At 49.8% G+C, this 19,142-nt stretch overlaps 1 protein-coding gene across 1 annotated transcript in view; it reads left to right on the forward strand.

Moving 5' to 3' along the window:
* elmo1 (engulfment and cell motility 1 (ced-12 homolog, C. elegans)) overlaps positions 1-19,142 on the forward strand; it is a 49,565-nt gene that overhangs the window by 15,658 nt on the left and 14,765 nt on the right. The window contains exons 2-17 of the mRNA XM_077007895.1: positions 3,363-3,495; positions 4,567-4,607; positions 4,758-4,830; positions 4,925-4,975; positions 5,435-5,604; positions 8,032-8,067; positions 9,594-9,693; positions 9,878-10,029; positions 10,526-10,604; positions 11,661-11,702; positions 12,279-12,329; positions 12,509-12,631; positions 12,742-12,870; positions 14,604-14,708; positions 15,415-15,527; positions 17,558-17,883. Coding sequence (XP_076864010.1) covers positions 3,418-3,495; positions 4,567-4,607; positions 4,758-4,830; positions 4,925-4,975; positions 5,435-5,604; positions 8,032-8,067; positions 9,594-9,693; positions 9,878-10,029; positions 10,526-10,604; positions 11,661-11,702; positions 12,279-12,329; positions 12,509-12,631; positions 12,742-12,870; positions 14,604-14,708; positions 15,415-15,527; positions 17,558-17,883 — 1,669 coding nt within the window. The 5' untranslated portion in view covers positions 3,363-3,417. The remainder of the gene's footprint in view (positions 1-3,362; positions 3,496-4,566; positions 4,608-4,757; positions 4,831-4,924; positions 4,976-5,434; positions 5,605-8,031; positions 8,068-9,593; positions 9,694-9,877; positions 10,030-10,525; positions 10,605-11,660; positions 11,703-12,278; positions 12,330-12,508; positions 12,632-12,741; positions 12,871-14,603; positions 14,709-15,414; positions 15,528-17,557; positions 17,884-19,142) is intronic.

Raw genomic sequence — 19,142 nt, forward strand, 5'->3', positions numbered from 1 at the left:
CGGCGGCCCTTTGTAGAGGTGTCAGATGCCTTTCCCGCAAGGGTTTTTTTTTTTTTTTTTGGAAGTGTGTATAGGATGTAAGAAGTGGCCAACCCCCCCCAGCCCCATGTGTGCAGGAAAAGCCAGTTGGTGAGAGAACTAGTCTCCTTTAGTCATGCTGTTGTTCGCAGGACACCCATCACGTTTGGTTGAGTGCAGCTGTCTGATTTGGACAAGTGGAGTTTGTTTTAGGTGTCGGTAACGGTAGCGTAAAATAACATTTATTAGCCGTGGCCCTTGACATTATTATCTTCTGTAGCTGAGATTTAAGCAGAAACCCTTCTTGTGTTAAACTGTCATTTGCTGATTTATGGTGCAATGCAGTGGGATTGGGTATCAGTGGAACACCTGTGCCTGACCTCAGACCAGTTTTGTATTTTGCTTCCAGCAGGTAAAAGTTAGGATTCTTCCAGCAGGGTCTAAATCTGCACAAAAGGGCCTGAAACCAGATCAGTTCGTGGAATGCCAGCTGGACGGAAGTGCTTTGCTCTGAGCTGCCAGCGTCGTGTCTCCACCTCTCTGTGGAGAGGCGGGTGGCATGTTCTGCCTGCTTGCATTACTGAACTGAAGCCTCACTGTGAAATGTCCCCCAATGAAATCTTACCCCCCCCCCCCCCCCCCCCCCCCCCCCCAACTTGCACTCACTCCATTTCCAATGAAAAGACCAGCGTTTCAGGCAGGAGTGGGGTGCCCATTCTTATTTTTACACTCACAGGGAGGGGGACAAGGTTTGGTCTCCATGCTGTCATCTCTGGGGCCTTCCTCTGTGGAAGTCTACTGTCCTTCCTCCTGAAGTCGTTAAAGTCCATCTTTATTTGACTCCGGTGACCCATGCAATATAAACTCAACAATAAACTATGCAGAGGACTTGCAGTCCCAGAGCTGAGAATTGTGTCTCTTTTACATGGTACTTATGACTAAGTTGGTCACTATGTCCCCAATTACATATTTGGTTCATATTAGAAGGCGCCCTGACTAATAAAGCCACTTTATTATAGGCACAGTGTTGCTGATTGTAGAAACATGCTAGACATTTGGTCTGGACTAAAAGGACCCGCAAAGGAATTGGAGCAGAATCAGACCAGAGTTGCAAACGTGCTGAAGTGCGCAGCACAGATACGTTATTCATAAAACATCAGTTGAAGTCAAAGCAGGGGGTTTCTGGACACACATTAAGTCTGGTGCCAGTTAACCCGGGTATCAAAGGGATACCCTCAGGACTGGGACAGTGAGGGCTTGGCACAAAGCCTGGAGCTGCATTGGCCACAGCACGCCGCATGCCGACTTGATCTCGGAAATCTCCTCTGTCGGACAGAGCTGTATGGCCGCTGCCCACAGCATATTTCCTCAGCCATGTTTTATGTCAACAATCCATGTGGTATGTAGCAACTTTTCCTGGAACGGAGCAAGAGCCCCATGCGCGTTTTGTTTCTGGGATCTGAGTAAGAGGAGTCGAGTCCAGCAGGAACTTGTGGTAGGAACCGTCTGGAGCTCGCGAGTGCAGCTGTGACCGCTGGACAGAAAGAGCGGTGAAGAATGAAGCGCGGAGATCCTCGCGCTCCGCTCTGTCCACCCCTGCGGGAGCGCTTTGGTCCCCGCCCGTTTGGACGTGCAGGGATTAGAGTGACGTGACTCACTGCGATGGCGGCGTGGTCCCTAGACCTGCTCCTGCGATATCACTGCACAAAAGCAGACAGCACAGTCAACTCAGGAACATTGAAGGGGAGAGTTGTCTACAGACTTTCCTCCACAGGACTGAAGGGGAGAAGAATTACAGTAAAGCGGATGAAGCTCAGATGGCTTGCAGTCTCACACACACACACACACACACACACACACACACACACACACACACACACACACATATATACTGGAACACAACACGTATGTATCCCATGGCTCCTAAAGAGCTTTGCTTGTGCGCTGTTTCGGGTGCGACAGCCCTCTCTCTCTCTGAGCTGGCGTCTGGGGAAGGGCAATCAATAACCACCGGCTTTCAATTCTCACCTTTCTCCTCCTGTTCACTTTCTCCTCCTGTTCCCTAGAAAAGTCACGATGGTTTCAGCCACATCAGACAGACAACACGGTTTCACATTAGCGACAAAAGTTTCAGGTCCATCTTGTGAGTGCCCAGCGTGGTGTGAGTGGGCTGAACTGGATAATTCTGTATGGAAACCGAAAGCTTGCGCTTATTTCCACAAACACTGCAAGTCTGCAGACTGGAACGCTGTTTGTTCCAGCCGGTTTTTGCGTATATCTACATCTGAAGGTCGGTACTCTGCAAGGGGGCTAATTTTCTCTCCCACCCAGGCTTCCATGCACCCTAGAGTGTAATCGGGAGCCAAGATGTGGGGGACCTCTTCTAAAGCATTTCTGTCTGCTGGGCCCATCCATGAGTGAGAAACAGAATGGGTATGTCGGAGGTGAGGGTGGAGGGTGGGAGAGGAGGTGGTGTGTACCGCTTCCCCGGTGGTTCCTGACTGGACTTGTGGCTCTTGAATCACAGCGTGCGCCATGTTTTCACAAAGCTGTTCTCGCCTTCGCCGCCGGGATGTAAAAAACCCATCAGATTCAAGTTGATCTGTTTGTCTGTACAGCCCTGCAGAGAAAGAGCTTAGATGTTACACCACCCCTGACAGATAGATGCAAATAATGATGCAACAGCCGCCATGGCAACAGGCTCTGGGTAATGACTGTAGAGATTATTATGGGATGAGTCATGGCAGGCGAGTGACGCTTCGGCATATTTGAATAGAGTGCGTTGATGCTCGCTACGCTGACCAGGAGGGCTCTTGTTTTCACCGGGGGAATCATCCTTTGCATTATAAAAGGCAGATTAAAATGTAAAAGGGTCCTTGCAAGAGATGATGCATCACAAGCCAGCCTAAATAATTTATACGCGTATTCAGGGAGGTTGATCAGTTCTCCCAAGCTATTCTCCGAGTGGCCTTATTGTTTATTGCACTTGCATCAATGTAAGTGCAGTTGTCTGGTGCCAAAGCCCGATGTAAAAGTTTGTGCTGGTTTATCATGTTTTGTTGGTCCTTGAAGGTAGAGCGATTTTTCAAAGGTTTGTGTTATCACTGTGAGATCTACATGTGTTGTAGTGGGACAGGCAAGCCAAAAAAAATGTTTGGCCATTGTCGATGTTGGCCATGTTTGTCTTCTTTGTTTTCTGTGTATGCGTGATCTGGACTCTGATCACATGGTTCAGCTTTGGCCTCGGGGAGGCCTGCACGCCTCTCTGTTGGGTTGGCTGGTACCGTATGGAACGGATTTTCGATGGCGCTCTGAGCCCGTGTGTTTCTGTCCCCCCCCTGCAGACTTGGATGAGAGCCGGGCAGCGTCGAGAGGCTCCAACCACCCCGTGCGGCCACCATGCCACCTCCTGCGGACATCCTGAAGGTGGCCATCGAATGGCCAGGGGCCTTCCCCAAACTTATGGAGATTGACCAGGTGAGTGCTTTGAGGGTGCTCCTCAGAAAAGACCAGCACATGTTCCTGCATCTGTTCCAGTGCTCCTCTGACCTGGGCCTGCAGCTGCGTTTGAGTACTTCAGCAGACCGCCTGGTGAAAAAACGGAGCAGGCCCTGTGTGTCGGCTCCGCTCTGAGTAAACCCCATCACACCCGAGCTTGCTATGTTCAAGAATAGCTACAGACCTGTTGGTGGTGCTTGAGAGCAAACGAAATGTCAAGTGGGGTTTTTTTTTTTTTTTTGCAGTGAACTGCTGCACAGCCACAGACTGCACCTGCAATAAATATTTCCTCAACATCCTAGACGACTGCAGTCTGGTGTCACAGGTTTAGAACGCTGAGCTGGAGTGTGGGACCTCCGAGGAGCATCAAGCAAATAAATGTCCCTGTTCCTTTCCATTCGTGCTGCAGTCTTTCTATAATTGGTGGCATCTTTGCAGGTGGCAGGCGTCTGTGTGAGTATAGGAGGAGGCACTTGTGTAGGAAATATCCCTGAGTCTTAATCCCATGTCGGTCTGAGGCCACATGGCAAGTCCCAAGCCTGCTGCACAAGCCTGAGTGACTCACCACTACAATGTGCAGGAGAAGCTGTGGAAACCTCGAAGAACAAGGCCGCAAACCACCACCACCACCACCACCCTTCCCCGCTCCAGTATTCTTCTGCCTCTGGGTGGCGCCCTCACACATAGGTGGTTGGAGGGGTTGTGATGTAGAGGGGGAGATACTTGGGTGGAGGAGGAGGTTGGGGCATCTGGTTCAACCCACAGCCCCTGCGACACACCCGTGAGCATCTCCCTGCTTGCTGTGGGGAGAGCATGTCAACTGTAATTATCCTGCCCACACTTGTGTGTAGCTCCCACAGATACACAGGCACAATGTCACTGTGTGTGTTGGGGCTGCTCTGTCATGTTAATGCATGACAGCTATATTAAAGTCAGATTCTTGTTCTGTAGTGCCCTTTTGGTAGGGAAAGACGTGCTGATTTCGCAGGTCTCCGTTATGGTGTTTATATAATATTTGCCATTTAAGGATTCCTCTCCTTCTCTTCACAGAAAAAGCCACTCACGGCTATCATTAAAGAAGTCTGCGAAGGGTAAGAGATTTACACATTTATGAGCTTTTCAAGGCTCCGTTTTGCTTGACTAGATACATTTTGCCGCTGCGTAACGGAGCACATTGCTGCAAATCACTGTGCAGTGACTTCAAACGCAGTTGGCGTGTTTGTTCAATCTGGGCTCTCTAGGTGGCAACTGCCGAACCACGAGGCGTTCGCTCTGCAGAATGCTGACTCCACCAACTTCTACATCACAGAAAAGGTGTCACGATAACACCCCCCCCCAGAAATGCTGCTTGGCTTAAAGTGTAGGGTCTTTGCAGAAAGCCGTGCCTAATACCGCTCTCTCCCCACAGAACCGCAACAACATCAAGAACGGGTCCATCCTGCGCCTGACCACCTCACCTGTGAGTATATTTACGTCCACTTCTGTCTGTTGTGGCGTTTAATGACGACGCCGGGAGCCTGACGGGCCTGAGGAGACTGACGGGCCTGACGGGCCAGCCTGGATTCCTGTGCTTTAGCTGCTCTGCTAGCCCACCTAGTATGTGCAGTGCCCACAAGGCTGACTGAGTGTCCAACATCTCCAGCCAGAGGGCGGGCGCCTGGCGGGGGGGCAGAAGCTCAGCTGGCAGCTCCGCCCCAGTGTTGGGGGTGGCGCTTTATTGTGAAGCGTATGCAAGGAAATGCCAGTTTGTTTAGAGAGGTTGACACACGGACACAGTGGAGACTCTGTGACTCTTTAAAAGCTCGTGGTGTGAGTAAATGCAATAAATTTTACGACGAGCTGTCGTATGTCTTCGCGTGTCTTTGTCTGCGCGCGTGTCCCCGTCACACACCTCCGTCTCACCCGCCTGCGTTCCCAGTCCCAGATGGCCATGCAGCTGCATGAGCGCGTCCAGTCCACCAGTCTGGACGTGAAACTGGACGCACTGAAGGAACTGGCCAGCTCCTCCAGAGACGTCACCTTCGCCCAGGAGTTCATCAACCGGGACGGCGTCTCCCTGCTCACGCAGATGGTGGAGAGCGGCACAGAGTAAGTGGCGTGTCTCCTCTTCCTCCTCCTCCTCTTCCTCCTGCGGCCTCGTTGCGCAGTGCACTCGACCCCCTTCTGTCCTCCGGGGTGCCTTCAGCAACACAGCCCTTCTGCCAAGGCAGACACCAAAGCCCCTTGACTTGCACTGTCATGAAAGAGAGTCCAGGCTGCATTACCAGCGTCTCCTCTTGAAATAAGCAAGCGTTGCCAAGTCACGCTTTAAAAGCCACCGTGACCTTCCTTAGAAAGAGACACCTGGCGTAGAATTATGTGCGCAAGGCTTCAAGGTCCGCGACGAGTTCGAAGTAGAAAGTCCTTCGCACAACGACATCCGCGCGGTGCGGTCTGGCTGAGAACTTGATTGGGTCACGAGGTCATTCCAGGTGAGGGTCCCGTCTGTGGAGGCGTTGGCGGGGTTTGTTCTGATGGGACTCTTGACGGGTTGAGACTGCAGCCGGTGGTGATCCTATATAGCTCTGCCTCCGGGAGACAGACAGGGGAGAAGGAGAGGGGGACAAACGCAAGCGAGGACAGAGGACATGGAAAGAGACGGCGAAGATGCAGGAGAAGGACGTGGAGGAGGAGGACAGACGGGGGAGAATGGATGAAAAAGGGACAGAGACGTGGGGTAGAATGAGACTGAAGAGAGAGAAAAAGATGACTTGCAGTTGTGAGCTGGTGGGTGGGAGGTTATGTTACCCTGCGGCTTTTAAGGTGCTGAATGGTAATGAATTGCTGGAGGTCCTGTGTCTGCCCCAGGCAGGCTAGTCCCAGGACGGCACGGAGCTGCTCAGCATGGCCTCTGGGGGGAACCGTGGAGCCAGTCAGTATTGCCTCTGGGGTTCGGGAGGGTAGCTCAACAAGCCTTGGTTTGCCATTATACGCCAGCCTAATTATTCCTCCCCCAGACGGGCAGTAAGGAGTTGGAAAGAATTTCTTTTTCATTGAGTGCATACAGGCAGTTCAAATAGACGATAGCTAGATGTTCTCCGATTTGATACTGCTGTGGAGAAAGAAGAGAGATTTATGTGAGACATCGTATTTAGAATTCTCGCCTCAGTGTTGAGCGCGGAGATTTCTCTCCGATGAAGCCCCAGTGTCTTGCATGCAGGCAGCTGTGTGAACTTGTACTGAGGAGAGATTCTTGGTTTTACCGCTCTGTTTGAACATCATTATTTTTGCATCATCCTCCATCTTCCCCTTTGGCTCTGAGAGGAAGTGGTTCCACACCGCGGTGAATTGGAATGATGGCCTTGCTGTTCGTTTCTATGTGCTCGTACATAAAGCAGCTCTGTGTCAACAGCCCCTGACCTCAAAGAACCCGTGTGTGGGTTTCTGTGCAGTCCTTTCATACTGAGAGGCAGTCAAGCATGCACACGCATACCAAGGCTCAAATTCTTGCCACAGATTCCAGCCGGGCACTGACCATGCTGTAATTATTCAGAAGGCTAAGGCATGACGGCACTCCTGGGGTGGGGGCACAGAAGCTAAGCTTCAGGCTCAGACTGATGACATCATGAGGCACAAGTGTGTGTGTGTGTGTGTGTGTGTGTGTGTGTGTGTGTGTGTGTGTGTGTGTGTGCGCGCGCGCGCGTGCGTGCGCTCTTGTGTACACATGTGCGTTTGTGTGTTGTCCGGTTGAGTGGTTGATTGTCGCCCTCTAGTGGTTATCTCCTCTCATTACACATCATGCACACCACATTAAAGAGATTGTTAAAGAATACAGTGCAAGGCGGTGGGACACCAATAAATCTGCCACATAAGCCCTGTGTTTCAGCTTGAAAGAACAACGCACTGTATGGCAGTTCATCATGTCCTGGTGACAAAGACACAGCACTGAGACATGAGGGGGAAACAAAATACATGTTTTCATTATGATTTATAATACCTAAATCTAAACATTTGCATACGTGTGTATTATATAATATGTCTGATGTACAAGTGGGTTTTTTTTGGGGGGGGGGGGGGGTTGCCCATTAACTTATGGGCGGTGACCATGTAGTTCAATCTTTGTGCAGATCTGTACATTTGCAAATGAATACAAAAAACACAACAAGCATTATCTGCCCAAATCTACACACTTGAGTAAGTTTAGCAGTCTGCACAAACTGTGTGTAGCGTGTGCAGGGGAGACTGCGGCGAGCAGCCCCCTGCTTACGCAACACCACTGCTTTGCTTGCTTCATACTTCTCATTCTTTCATTCTGTTTTGTGTGTAGAATTGTTCGTGATATCTTGCCCCCCCCACCTGTTTGATAGTATTGGTTGCTCTGTCACCTGGTAACCCTGTCAGAGGGTGTTGTCAGTAGTCATTGTCCTGTCAGACTGTCTCTGTGTGCTGGCTCTGCACCAGGACACCGGCACATTAGACCATTGTCTCTGTTCCTTTTGCTGTCTCCCTGACGTCAAAGTTTTTAAATCTTTGCAGACGGTATCAGAAACTACAGAAGATGATGAAACCCTGGTAAGCCCCCGAGCCTTATAACCCCCTGTGTGTTAGCTTCTAATTCTCCCCAACACAGTCTGCATGATCGGGCTCTGGTTCCAGTGCTCTCCATCAAACTGACCGGCTTCTTAATACATTATGGTTCTAACTTAAAGACTTTCCTCTATGTAACCCAGTTAGCACTTTTCCTTTCTTATGCATGTGGTATTAGTCTGTTTGGGCTCTTAATGTGTAGACTGGTACTAACCACCCTGTTCACCTGGGAAATGTAGTTGTAGGTTTAACTCCTCGTGTTGGTTATGGTCACCCTTCAGTCCCTTTGGGTAAATTACATGTACACTAAAATTTATTTAGCTGAAGGTGCAATACATAATGTAAGAAAAGATGTGTTGCTACCCAATTTTTTTATTGTAGCAGCACATGGATTAACATCCAACAAGGCATTTATTATCCATTTATTAATGGAATTTATTATATATTGATCTCATTATCTGACATTGAGAGTAACCATTTCTGAAAGTCTGTAGCTTATATATTGCAGTTATATATTTAAAATGGTAAAGATTTCTCTGTCCGGTTCAGATCTAGCGAAGGGAGTGGTTAGCTCACCTGCCAGTGGGCGTAGAGTAGGTGTGGCTTAGATCCAGGTGCACATGCTTATTTGTTGGTTTATGTACTGACTGCTGTATTCGAATGTCCACATTCCTGGGGCCGTGATTAACCCGTGTATTAACATGTGCTGATCTCTGGTTCTGTTTACACTCCAACCAAATCTACTGATTGCCTTTCTACATCTAAATAAACACAATCTGACTTCTGTTAATTGACTTTTTTTTTTTGCTAATTTTGGACGCTGTTATTTATTTTTTAATATTGCATTGGCACTGGCTACTTTTTCTCATATGATATAAGGTTTATGTGTTAAGAAGGTTCACTTTTGTTTTATTTATCTGCTTTTTTGTAACATAATGCATGTATGAAGGAAAGATTTATCAATGATGGTCTGCAGAACAGCACCATAGAAATGCTGAGAGTACATTTGTCTAATGGTTTGATGTTATTGGTAGCTTTGTACGTTAGAGAGGCCTTCTTGCCTTTAATTGCTTTTTAAATTTAACGGTTCAATTGTGTGGTACCATCTATTCTGTGACTTCCGACCAAGTGGAAGATGAAAGTGTAACATCAAGGATTAATCGAGCTTCACCTCCATACTTTGATGTAGCAGCTCAGATTAAGCTCCCTATGTCAGATTAACATTTTAAATGTAACTGCATGACACTGCTGTTCAGTTGCGCTTCTGCCAAGCGGCTGCCTTGCTACTGCTTGCTCTCTGGCGCCCCCCACTGCTGTGGATGAGGCGTAGCTTTTCGTTTCAAGCTGGCTCCTTCTGCCTCAGCTCTCTTGACTGCGGCTTCGCCCTCTCTCTCTCTCTCACTCTCTCTCTCTCTGTGTGCCATTGGCTAAAACTCCTGCTGTGGCATGAACGGCACTCCGGGGCTGCTGGGTAGACACAAGGCTAGTGGCAGTTGTCTTGTCTCCTGCAGCTTCGGGGAAATGCTCTCTTTCACGCTGACGGCCTTCGTGGAGCTCATGGACCACGGAATCGTCTCATGGGACACCTTCTCGGTCGCCTTCATCAAGAAGGTGTGTTCATGGGGACAGGGAGGGTTGGCTTATGACGAGGCTGCTTCTGTTTCGTGTGGGGCCTCTTGGTAGTGGTGGCGTTTTCTCTGTCGTAATCCAGTCTGGGCCATGTTGATCATATTCTGTGAAGATATAATGATGTGGTTTAGTGCTGCCATGACTCAACTGTTTGCCTGTGTTCTAGATTGCCAGTTTTGTTTGCAAGTCCTCCATGGACTCGGCAGTGCTGCAGAGATCACTCGCCATCTTGGAGTCTATGGTGCTTAACAGCCAGGACCTCTACCAGAAGGTGGCACAAGAGATCACCATCGGCCAACTCATGCCCCATCTTCAAGGGTACGGAGAATCGTTTTGGCACGGTGCTGGTTTGGAACTGGATGGAACTCTGTGCCCAGATATACATCATCATATGCAATAACAAAAAAATTAATGTTAGGAAAAAAAAGTGTTCTGTATGTGAGTGGTGTTCTGTCTTTGAGTGGTGTTCTGTCTGTGAGTGGTGGTATGTGAGTGTTCTGTCTTTGAGTGGTGTTCTGTATGTGAGTGGTGGTATGTGAGTGTTCTGTCTTTGAGTGGTGTTCTGTCTTTGAGTGGTGTTCTGTATGTGAGTGTTCTGTCTTTGAGTGGTGTTCTGTATGTGAGTGTTCTGTCTGTGAGTGGTGTTCTGTATGTGAGTGTTCTGTCTGCGAGTGGTGGTATGTGAGTGTTCTGTCTTTGAGTGGTGTTCTGTATGTGAGTGTTCTGTCTGCGAGTGGTGTTCTGTATGTGAGTGTTCTGTCTGCGAGTGGTGTTCTGTCTCTGAGCCTCCTAGTGTTTTCCTCTCTGTGTTCAGGACAGATCAGGACATTCAGACTTATACCATCGCTGTGATTAATGCTCTCTTCCTGAAGGCCCCTGAGGAGAAGAGACAGGTACACACACACACACACACACACACACACACCACACATACCCACGCACTACAGGCCCTGAGAATGAGGAATGGAACTCCTGAGAAAAATTAACAATTCCAGTGCACCAGTTTTATTTCAAGCACCTCTTTAAGAAATTTTATGTTTGATAAATCTGCACTATAGCATGACTACGTCGTCTGCATAGATCAAAGTGCATGTGTGTTTTGTTTGCACCTGTTCTTTTGTTGATAATGCATGGGAATGATAGACTTGAATTTGCACATGTAGACGTACATGCACACACACAAACATGCACACGTTTGTATAATTTCTGAGTATGTGAGCTTTGAGGGGCTAGTAACGTGTGTTCAGCAGAGCAGGACCTGTGACCTTTCCTCTGCTCCATGCTGACGTCAGAGCCCACAATATGCCCCTGGACTGTCAATCATGCAATTGTCATGACAACAGGACAGACTTGCAGATAGCAGAGTTCTCTGATGGAGCTCTAGGTTAATGGTGTCCCGCACCCTCCTGTGCTCATTGGCCTGCACACTCAAGCAGGAGGAAAGACTCTTTAAGTGCATCTTTGAGAGTCTCAAGCCATCCACACGTCACCATTAATCACAATACAGCGATATGCCAGGAGTGTAACACTCTAGAGAGTGACCTGGCTGTCCCTGGAAATGCAATTCAACAAACAGTGAGCATAGTTTCAACGTGCCCGAGTGTTGAATAATAGCATAGCGATAGCATTGCTGTGGAATCCGTAAAGTGTTATGAGGTGCTGAGGACTCGTACAGAGGCCTCGTATCTGGGAGAACGTCTTTCTTTGCAGTGGTAGACTGAGCAGCTGTGTTCCATTTGATATCTGCTCACCAGTCTTTTCAAGTGCGCTGAAGGTTCTTCCGTCCTGCTGTACAGAGCCCTCACGAAATTCACACCATTCTCCCTGTGCTCGTTGTCATGACTCTCACTTCTCTCTGCACCACCACCAGCAAACCTTCCCTTCCCTGCTCTCACTCACTCTCTCTCTCTCTCTTGGTTTCTTTCTCCTTGCTGCGTTGCTAACGGTAGTTTGATGAGAACGTTGTGAACATCCTTGATTGCCCCCTCACCGTAAGTGCATTCTGATTCGGACATAAACAGCCTGGTGGTTGTGACGCTACTGATGCTGTCTGTTCAGAGTGAAATTCCGCCCAGGGCCCCGTCCCATTAACGTTTTAAACACGCCCTTGGCGACTTCCCCTTCACACCCCCTGAAGATGAGGGGACCACCTGGGTCATGGGAGAGACCACTGGCAGAATACGGCAGGGGGTTTTGGTGTTAAGAATGGACTTGCTCCTTTGCACCAAGTAGAGCTGAAGACATTTGGACGGTTTTAGTGAGGAAATTGTATCAAATTGCAGTGCCTTCTGGGCCATGCGCTGAAAAACTGTGTGACTCAAAACAATGTTGGGTCAGTATAAAAAGTTAATCTAACAACCCTCACTGAAGTGCTAAACTTGCGCTGTGGCCATTAACACAACAAAGGGGAGTGGTGAGGGCGTGTTAAAAACCGTACTGAGTGACGCCTCTATGATCACAACGCTGTTTTGCTCACATCTGGCTGTTGTATTTTTCCGTGTGGTATACAAGGTTCACCTCCATCAAGTCCTTCTGCTTGAGATTGATGAGTGTTGGTCTGATTGCAGGAGATGGCTCACATTCTGGCTCAGAAGCAGCTGCGCTCCATTATCTTGACTGTAAGTGCCTCCTCTGCCCCAGCCTCCCCCCCAACCCCCCCCCAGCGTTCCCTGGCTGATGGGTGCCGGGTGTTCTGAGAGGGCACGTGCTCCCTACAGTCCCCTCGGCCATTTTCAATGTCCTCACCCTCTTGTCCCAGCTGATGAAGCCCTGTCTTTGCTTCTCGTTTATCTCCCAGAATGTGATTAGAGGTACCAAGGCCATTAATGAGGAGATGGCCCATCAGCTCTACATGCTGCAAGTGCTGACCTTTAACCTTCTGGAAGACCGCATGATGACCAAGATGGATCCTCAGGACCAGGTTTGTGTCGGCTCCTGATGTGTTAATAATCAGCTCTCCAATTTGGGAAAGATTTCATCTCTCTCTATCTTTCTCTCTCTCTCTGTCTCTCTCTCTGTCTCTCTCTCTAGGCCCAGAGAGACATAATCTTTGAGCTGCGCAGAATCGCTTTTGATGTCGAGTGTGAATCCAACAACAGTGGTAGCATTGAAAAGCGCAAGTCCATGTACACCAGAGACTACAAGAAACTAGGCTTCATGGTGCGTTCGCTCCTCCGCCCACACACGCAGGACTCTGCTCTTTACAGCCGTGCCCGACTCTTCCCAGAGACGTCTCGCCGCGCCTCGGGAGGCCGTTTGCCACGAACGACCTGTTGCCCGTTGTGTCGGCGCGCACTGTTACTACCCAGAATCCTCTGCCTCTGGAAGCTGGAGTGGCTGGTTCAGTGTGCTGGGTGCATACCTCGTCACAGCGAGAGCGAGGGAGGGAGGGAGGGAGGGAGGGAGGGAGGGAGGGAATGGGAGACCTGGCTACTGGGCTGGGAAAAGGAGTGTGTTGCAGGGGCTGAGGGAGGGAGGTGTGCCTGAGGAAAGCATAGGAGGGCGTATCGCTGGCAGCGGCCTGATGAAGCGGGAGCTAAAGCTGCCATTTCCTCCTAAGCCCCCCTGAGCCACCACGGGCTCACTAAGGACCCCTCTCATGCTACCAGGTGTTGCCCACTGATAAGGCCTGCCTTAAATTCCTGCAGTGCTGTTAAAGCACTCGCTCCCTCACACGCAAGCACAGGGCCAGGATGCTCTCCTGCTAAGCTCAGTAGGAGGCAGTAAGCTTTGCAGATTAGAATCTCTAACTTCGAGTAACGGTGGCCCTCTTGATTGAGTCATGGTCTGTTTGGAGCAGTTGTGCTAACAAGGCATGGGCTCTGCCTCTGCGAGCCTCTCCCGCCCAGGGCGCTGGAGTGTAGATGGATGTGAGAGTAGTCAGCAGAGTTTGCACTGTGGCCATGTTTTATGTATGGAAATTTGCTTAAGTGTCCTCAGAGTTCCTTCTTTCTATTTGTCTCGCTCTCTCTCTCTCTCTCTCTCTCTCTCTCTCTCTCTCTCTCTCTCTCTCTCTCTCTCTCTCTCTCTCTCTCTCTCTCTCTCTCTCTCTCTCTCTCTCTCTCTCTCCCTCCCCCTCCTTCCCCTCCCTCTTCCCCTCATCTGTCAGGGAGCATTACACAGTCTGGCTCCTGACGGGTTGCTGCTGTGCTGTGCTGCAGCCCCGTTTTTACTGACTCTCTCCGCCTCCTGCTGGGGGCGCTGTCCCTGATGTCTACTCAGCCTGCCACATGGATGCCTCTCGTCTGCCTGCGTGTGGCCCTGCAGCGACCCTGCAGACCCTCGGGGGCCCTGCGGCCTGTTTCAGGGGTGCCACAGGATGGGTGTGTCGGAGGGGTCCTAAACCCAGCCACATCGGCACAATCGTGCCACGTCCTTCAGGGACGCCATTTCACATCATCACATTGCCTCAATTGGTTTGAAGCAGACAGATGCATAAAGGGACGAGATCAAACATGCCTTCTAGAAGTTTCTAGAGCTTGACCTTTTGCGTGCGCAAGTGATGCGTGATGCTCTGTCTGCTAGGATGAAGGGAATCGTGAATAATGGAGCCAGTGCACTGCCTTTCTCTGCACTTCAAGCATGTCCATTTTTATCATAATGTCATGGACTCTGTTGACCTTGACTAAAAAGGCCTAGTTCTTATGGAAGTGTACTTATGGAACTATCTGCTTATGGAACTATCTGCTTAAAGGTATGTGTTTTTTGTGTGTGTCCATTTGTGTGTGTGTGTGTGTGTGTGTGTGTGTGTGTGTGTGTGTGTGTGTGTGTGTGTGTGTGTGTGTGTGTGTGTGTGTGTGTGTGTGTGTGTGTGTGTGTGTGTGTGCGTGCGTGCGTGCGTGCGTGCGTGTGCGTGCGTGTGTGTGTGTGTGTGTGTGTGTGTGTGTGTGTAGAATCATGTGAACCCAGCAGTGGACTTCACTCAGATTCCTCCAGGAATGCTGGCTCTTGACAATATGCTGTATTTTGCCAGACAACACCAGGATTCCTACATCAGGGTAAGAATATCTTTCAGCATCTCTCTTTACTGATCTCTCCAACACACACACACGCACACACACACACAGATGACAGGAGAGTAGATAGATCTCTCTGTCTGAGTGGTCAGTGTCATCTTTGCTAACATCAGGGTAGATATCCTCTCTCTCTTTCTCATCTGCTCTGTCAAATATTTTCGAAGGAGCACACCTTCTATCCAACTGTAGCACCATGAAAAGTAGCATGAAGCAGTATCATCCTTGCAAGACCAGGGAAAGTAGGTGTGAAGGGTGCTCCAGCGCCCCCTAGTGGACGGTAGAGGACCTGCATATCTACGGCTATAAATTGTAAACATTTATGTAAATATGTATCACCCCACACATGAAACATGTTCTTTTGGCTATAGTGCAGAGTGTTTAATTCATGGTGGGCAGTACAGTTGGAGTCAGTTAGGCTCCAGTCTCTGTAGCATCAGCCGTGTTATGGTGCCTAGAGGGTTAAGATCCTTCCTCAAGATCCCAACAATGGCTGCAGTGCATGGCCAGGGTTCGAGCCCACCGCTGACCCTTGGGGAGTGGGGGTGGGTGGGTGTGTGTGGGTGTGTGGTGGTGGCTGTGTTACATTTACGGTAGCTAACAGTTAAGCAAATTCATCTTAGCCAGTACTTTCAATAATGACTGTGCCTGAATGTTGAACTCTGATGTTTGTGTGTGTGTTGTGTTTCAGATTGTCCTGGAGAACAGCAGCCGTGAAGACAAACACGAGTGCCCGTTTGGCCGCAGTAGTATCGAGCTCACCAAAATGCTCTGCGAGATTCTCAAAGTGGGAGAACTCCGTAAGTAGGCCCTGCTACCCCCCCCCCCCCAACTATTTCTCTCTCTCCTCTTCTCTCCTGTCTCTGTCTTTCTCCTTGTCTCAGTGGTTAAAAGCAAACTGTCTCCCATAGTAAAGATAAAAGAATCCATTAGACTTTATAATTGGGCAGGAGTTCATCATTTAATAATGCTGAAGCCTAATGCTCCATCTCTCCTTGAATTGTCCTTACCCGGCTCTCCTTGACGTCTGGGTTGGGCCCGTAAGACCTGGCTGGGCCGGACCCAAGGCATGTGCTTCAGCCAAAGGCTGCCCTTTAGATCAGCTTGTGTCTTCAGAAGATTGCACAGAGACAGAGAATAGAGTGAATATCCAAGTGGGTGTAGGTAAAAAGAAAGGATGGGTGACTAGGTGAATGAAAGTGGGGAAGATCTGAAGCATGTGAAACCTCTCCGAGGCCCTACTGAGACTGCCTGAGTCACTCAGTTTAAAGACTATGGTGCTCTGCTCTGGTGTTGACGTACTGCTTCTGACTTCTTGCCTATTAAAATAAGGTCCGTCTTTTTTATCCACGATCTCTGGCACTCTCCTCTGTCAGCGACGTTTGCTTCGGTCGTATCTTGTTGTGATATAGAGACAGAGTCTTTTCCTTTTCAGTGGGGAATAAAACTTGCCCTAAAGAAACCATAGTTCTCTTTATGCTCCTGGCGTGTTCCTCGGGTTTGGATTAGCTCCTTTACATTGATTTCCACTGTTGAGCTCAGCAGGACAAGGAAGCTCCTTTTTCACGCCTCTCTGAAGGAGATGTGAAAACCCAGTAAATCTGTTGCTTTGTTCGATCACACGGCCAAACAGACCCCACAGCTAATCACTGGCCATTGGTGGCTCACTCCGTGGTCCACTGCAGAGGGAGATCAATGCTCAGCCACCGTCTCCAACAAAGCGCTTTAGCGTTTGAAGACTCCATTTGGCTTGCTGATGCAGTTGGCATGGAGGAGATGTTAACACCTCTGTGTCTGGCTCCTGGAGGGAAATGCCAGCAGAACTTTAGGAAAATCTCTACACCATTATGGCACCATAGAGCCGGAAGACTAAATGATTGAGAGAGTGTGTTCACTGCAATATGGTGATGTGGTCAACCCCTAATCCACCAAAAAACGTAATGAAATGAGCTGGGAGAGGAAGCTGCTTGTAATTCCTCGATAATGAGTAATGAATAAATGTTAGTCTGGGCTGAGGGAGGCCACCTGCTGTTCAGTGAAGGCTTGTCTTCAGAGAAGAGCTATCCTGTTTAACACCTCGCTTATTGGGAAATGGGGGATTAAAAATAGATTATTTACAACTCCCCTTGATGGGTGAGACTTCTCTTGAGTCATTGTCATTCCACCTCCTCATAAAGTGTCGGTAAATTCTGGGGCGTCAGACTCCTCCTGCTTCTCCACAGCAACCTATGGAGGCTTACTGGCCTTTGCTAGTTCAGTGTAGTTCAGTGCAAAGCCATCCACCAATCTCAGGCTTTTTGCACCATGCCAAGAAAGGGTAGGAGTGTTCTTGTAGACCCCCGTGCAGAGCTCCAGTCTGAGGTCTGGTACTCTCTCCAGACAGGTGCCAGTCTTCCCCAACATTCAGTTCTTCAGTCTTCTTTGTGTCCACTAATACATCACACATTCTTTTGCTATTGTATTTCACGTAGGGATTTTGATCACACGGCGGTCCACGGTTTCAGCATATGCATTATTCCTGAGCTGTCCAGGTGTCTCTGCCTCTCCTCATCTCTGAGGGTCGCGCTACCCTTGAAAGATTTATGGCCTTACGTGTTTCTTTAGCGAAAGCCTTAATGGAATCTGTGGCGAGTGGTTGGTGTGGGACCACTTCTTGCCTCTTGATTTAAGAAGCGTATGTAATATTTATAAAGGGCTCGGAAATGACAGTGGACAGGAATATTTCTGCGTATTGATTCGTAATGTTGTTTCACGTTGCGATGGAAGATGGATCGGCGCTTCTGGGCGGTCCAGCTGAGGGGTCAGAGTTCATGGCGTTGTCACCTCTGCCTCAGGAGAGTCGCCGGCGGCTACAGGCAGGCGCAGCTGGGTGTTGAACGAGACCGGCAAGCGCTCACCCCCGGTGTCACCATGTTGGAGTCCGTGCTCTCGTCTTGCAGTAACCGTGTTAAGGCAGCATGGGGGGAGAATCATGTCGGCAGCATCACCTCTGCAGGGATGGGATTTCTGGAGGACCCGCTGGGACGGAGAGCCCTCCCGCCAAGGCTGACGCCCGGTGGCAGCGCCCGGGCAGGCCCCTCCACACCCACCACCCCTCCCCCCGGGCTGGAGCCCAGCAGACGGGGCAGCCAGCTGGCTCTAATTGCTGCCGAGATGCCAAGTGAAAAGGCGCAGTTTGGGTTTTAAGAGAGACCCTCGCTGGGCTTCTTCAGATCCGGCTCTCCCCGAGGTCTCGTTAAGCACAGACGGGCATTTGCTCTGAGGAGAATGGGTGCGGTTTGTCTCGGTTCCTGGTTCTTCGGTTCGCTTACAGAGCACAAACATTAGAGGTACGCAGGGCTTCCTGCTCGTAAATCACGTATTGGCAGGTCGTGCTGTGCGTTCCCCTCCTTCCCCGCTCACTAATAAGTCGGTGCCCGACACCAACCACAGGACTACAGTAGAGCCAATTATGTGGTGAAGGGTGTGTGCGCGAGATTCGGGACCCGCTGGATACGGTTTCTGTATGCTCTTTGAAGTGATCGTTTTGGTGCCTTTCCGCTTTGATGCATTGCAATAGCCATGTAAGAATGGGGGATGAACCCTGAGGGTGGGTGGGTGTGTGGGTGTGTGTGCGCGTGTGTTTGGGGGGGGGGGGGGCTTGATGAAGTGTAATGGGTTGTCTAATGCCAAACACATTATTTATACATACATACACATAAAATTCACGCACAGCATCTGTTCATGTTGAATCTCTAGCAAATTGTGATGTGAAATAGTTTGGGAATAAAATAAATGTTGTGTGTGCGCATGTGTGTGTGTGTGTGTGTGTGTGTGTGTGTGTGTGTGTGTGTGTGTGTGTGGTGGTGGGGGCAGAGGGAGGGCTGTATCCAAGCGCGCGCGCGTGTGTGTGTGTGTGTGTGTGTGTGTGTGTGTGTGTGGGGGCAGAGGGAGGGCTGTATCCAAGTGCGTGTGTGTGTGTGTGTGTGTGTGTGTGTGTGTGTGTGTGTGTGGTGGTGGGGGCAGAGGGAGGGCTGTATCCAAGCGCGCGCGTGTGTGTGTGTGTGTGTGTGTGTGTGTGTGTGTGGTGGGGGCAGAGGGAGGGCTGTATCCAAGTGTGTGTGTGTGTGTGTGTGTGTGTGTGTGTGTGTGTGTGTGTGTGTGTGTGTGTGTGTGTGTGTGTGGTGGGGGCAGAGGGAGGGCTGTATCCAAGCGTGTGTGTGTGTGTGTGTGTGTGTGTGTGTGTGCGTGTGCGTGTGCTGGCGGCTGTGTGAACAGATTGGATTCTCCTCAGCAACTGTTCTTCAGCTGTCGGCCCAGACGAGACTCTCTCCTCTCACCTCAAAGTCAACACTAAATATTGTCTCTGAACGGAAAATAGAAAGAGCGTCTCTCGTCTTTTGACATTTGTCAGCCAGTCTCCTTCTCCGAGGCCCGTGG

The sequence above is a fragment of the Brachyhypopomus gauderio genome, chromosome 6 (assembly GCF_052324685.1).
Source record: "Brachyhypopomus gauderio isolate BG-103 chromosome 6, BGAUD_0.2, whole genome shotgun sequence".
Taxonomy (NCBI): Eukaryota; Metazoa; Chordata; class Actinopteri; order Gymnotiformes; family Hypopomidae; genus Brachyhypopomus; species Brachyhypopomus gauderio.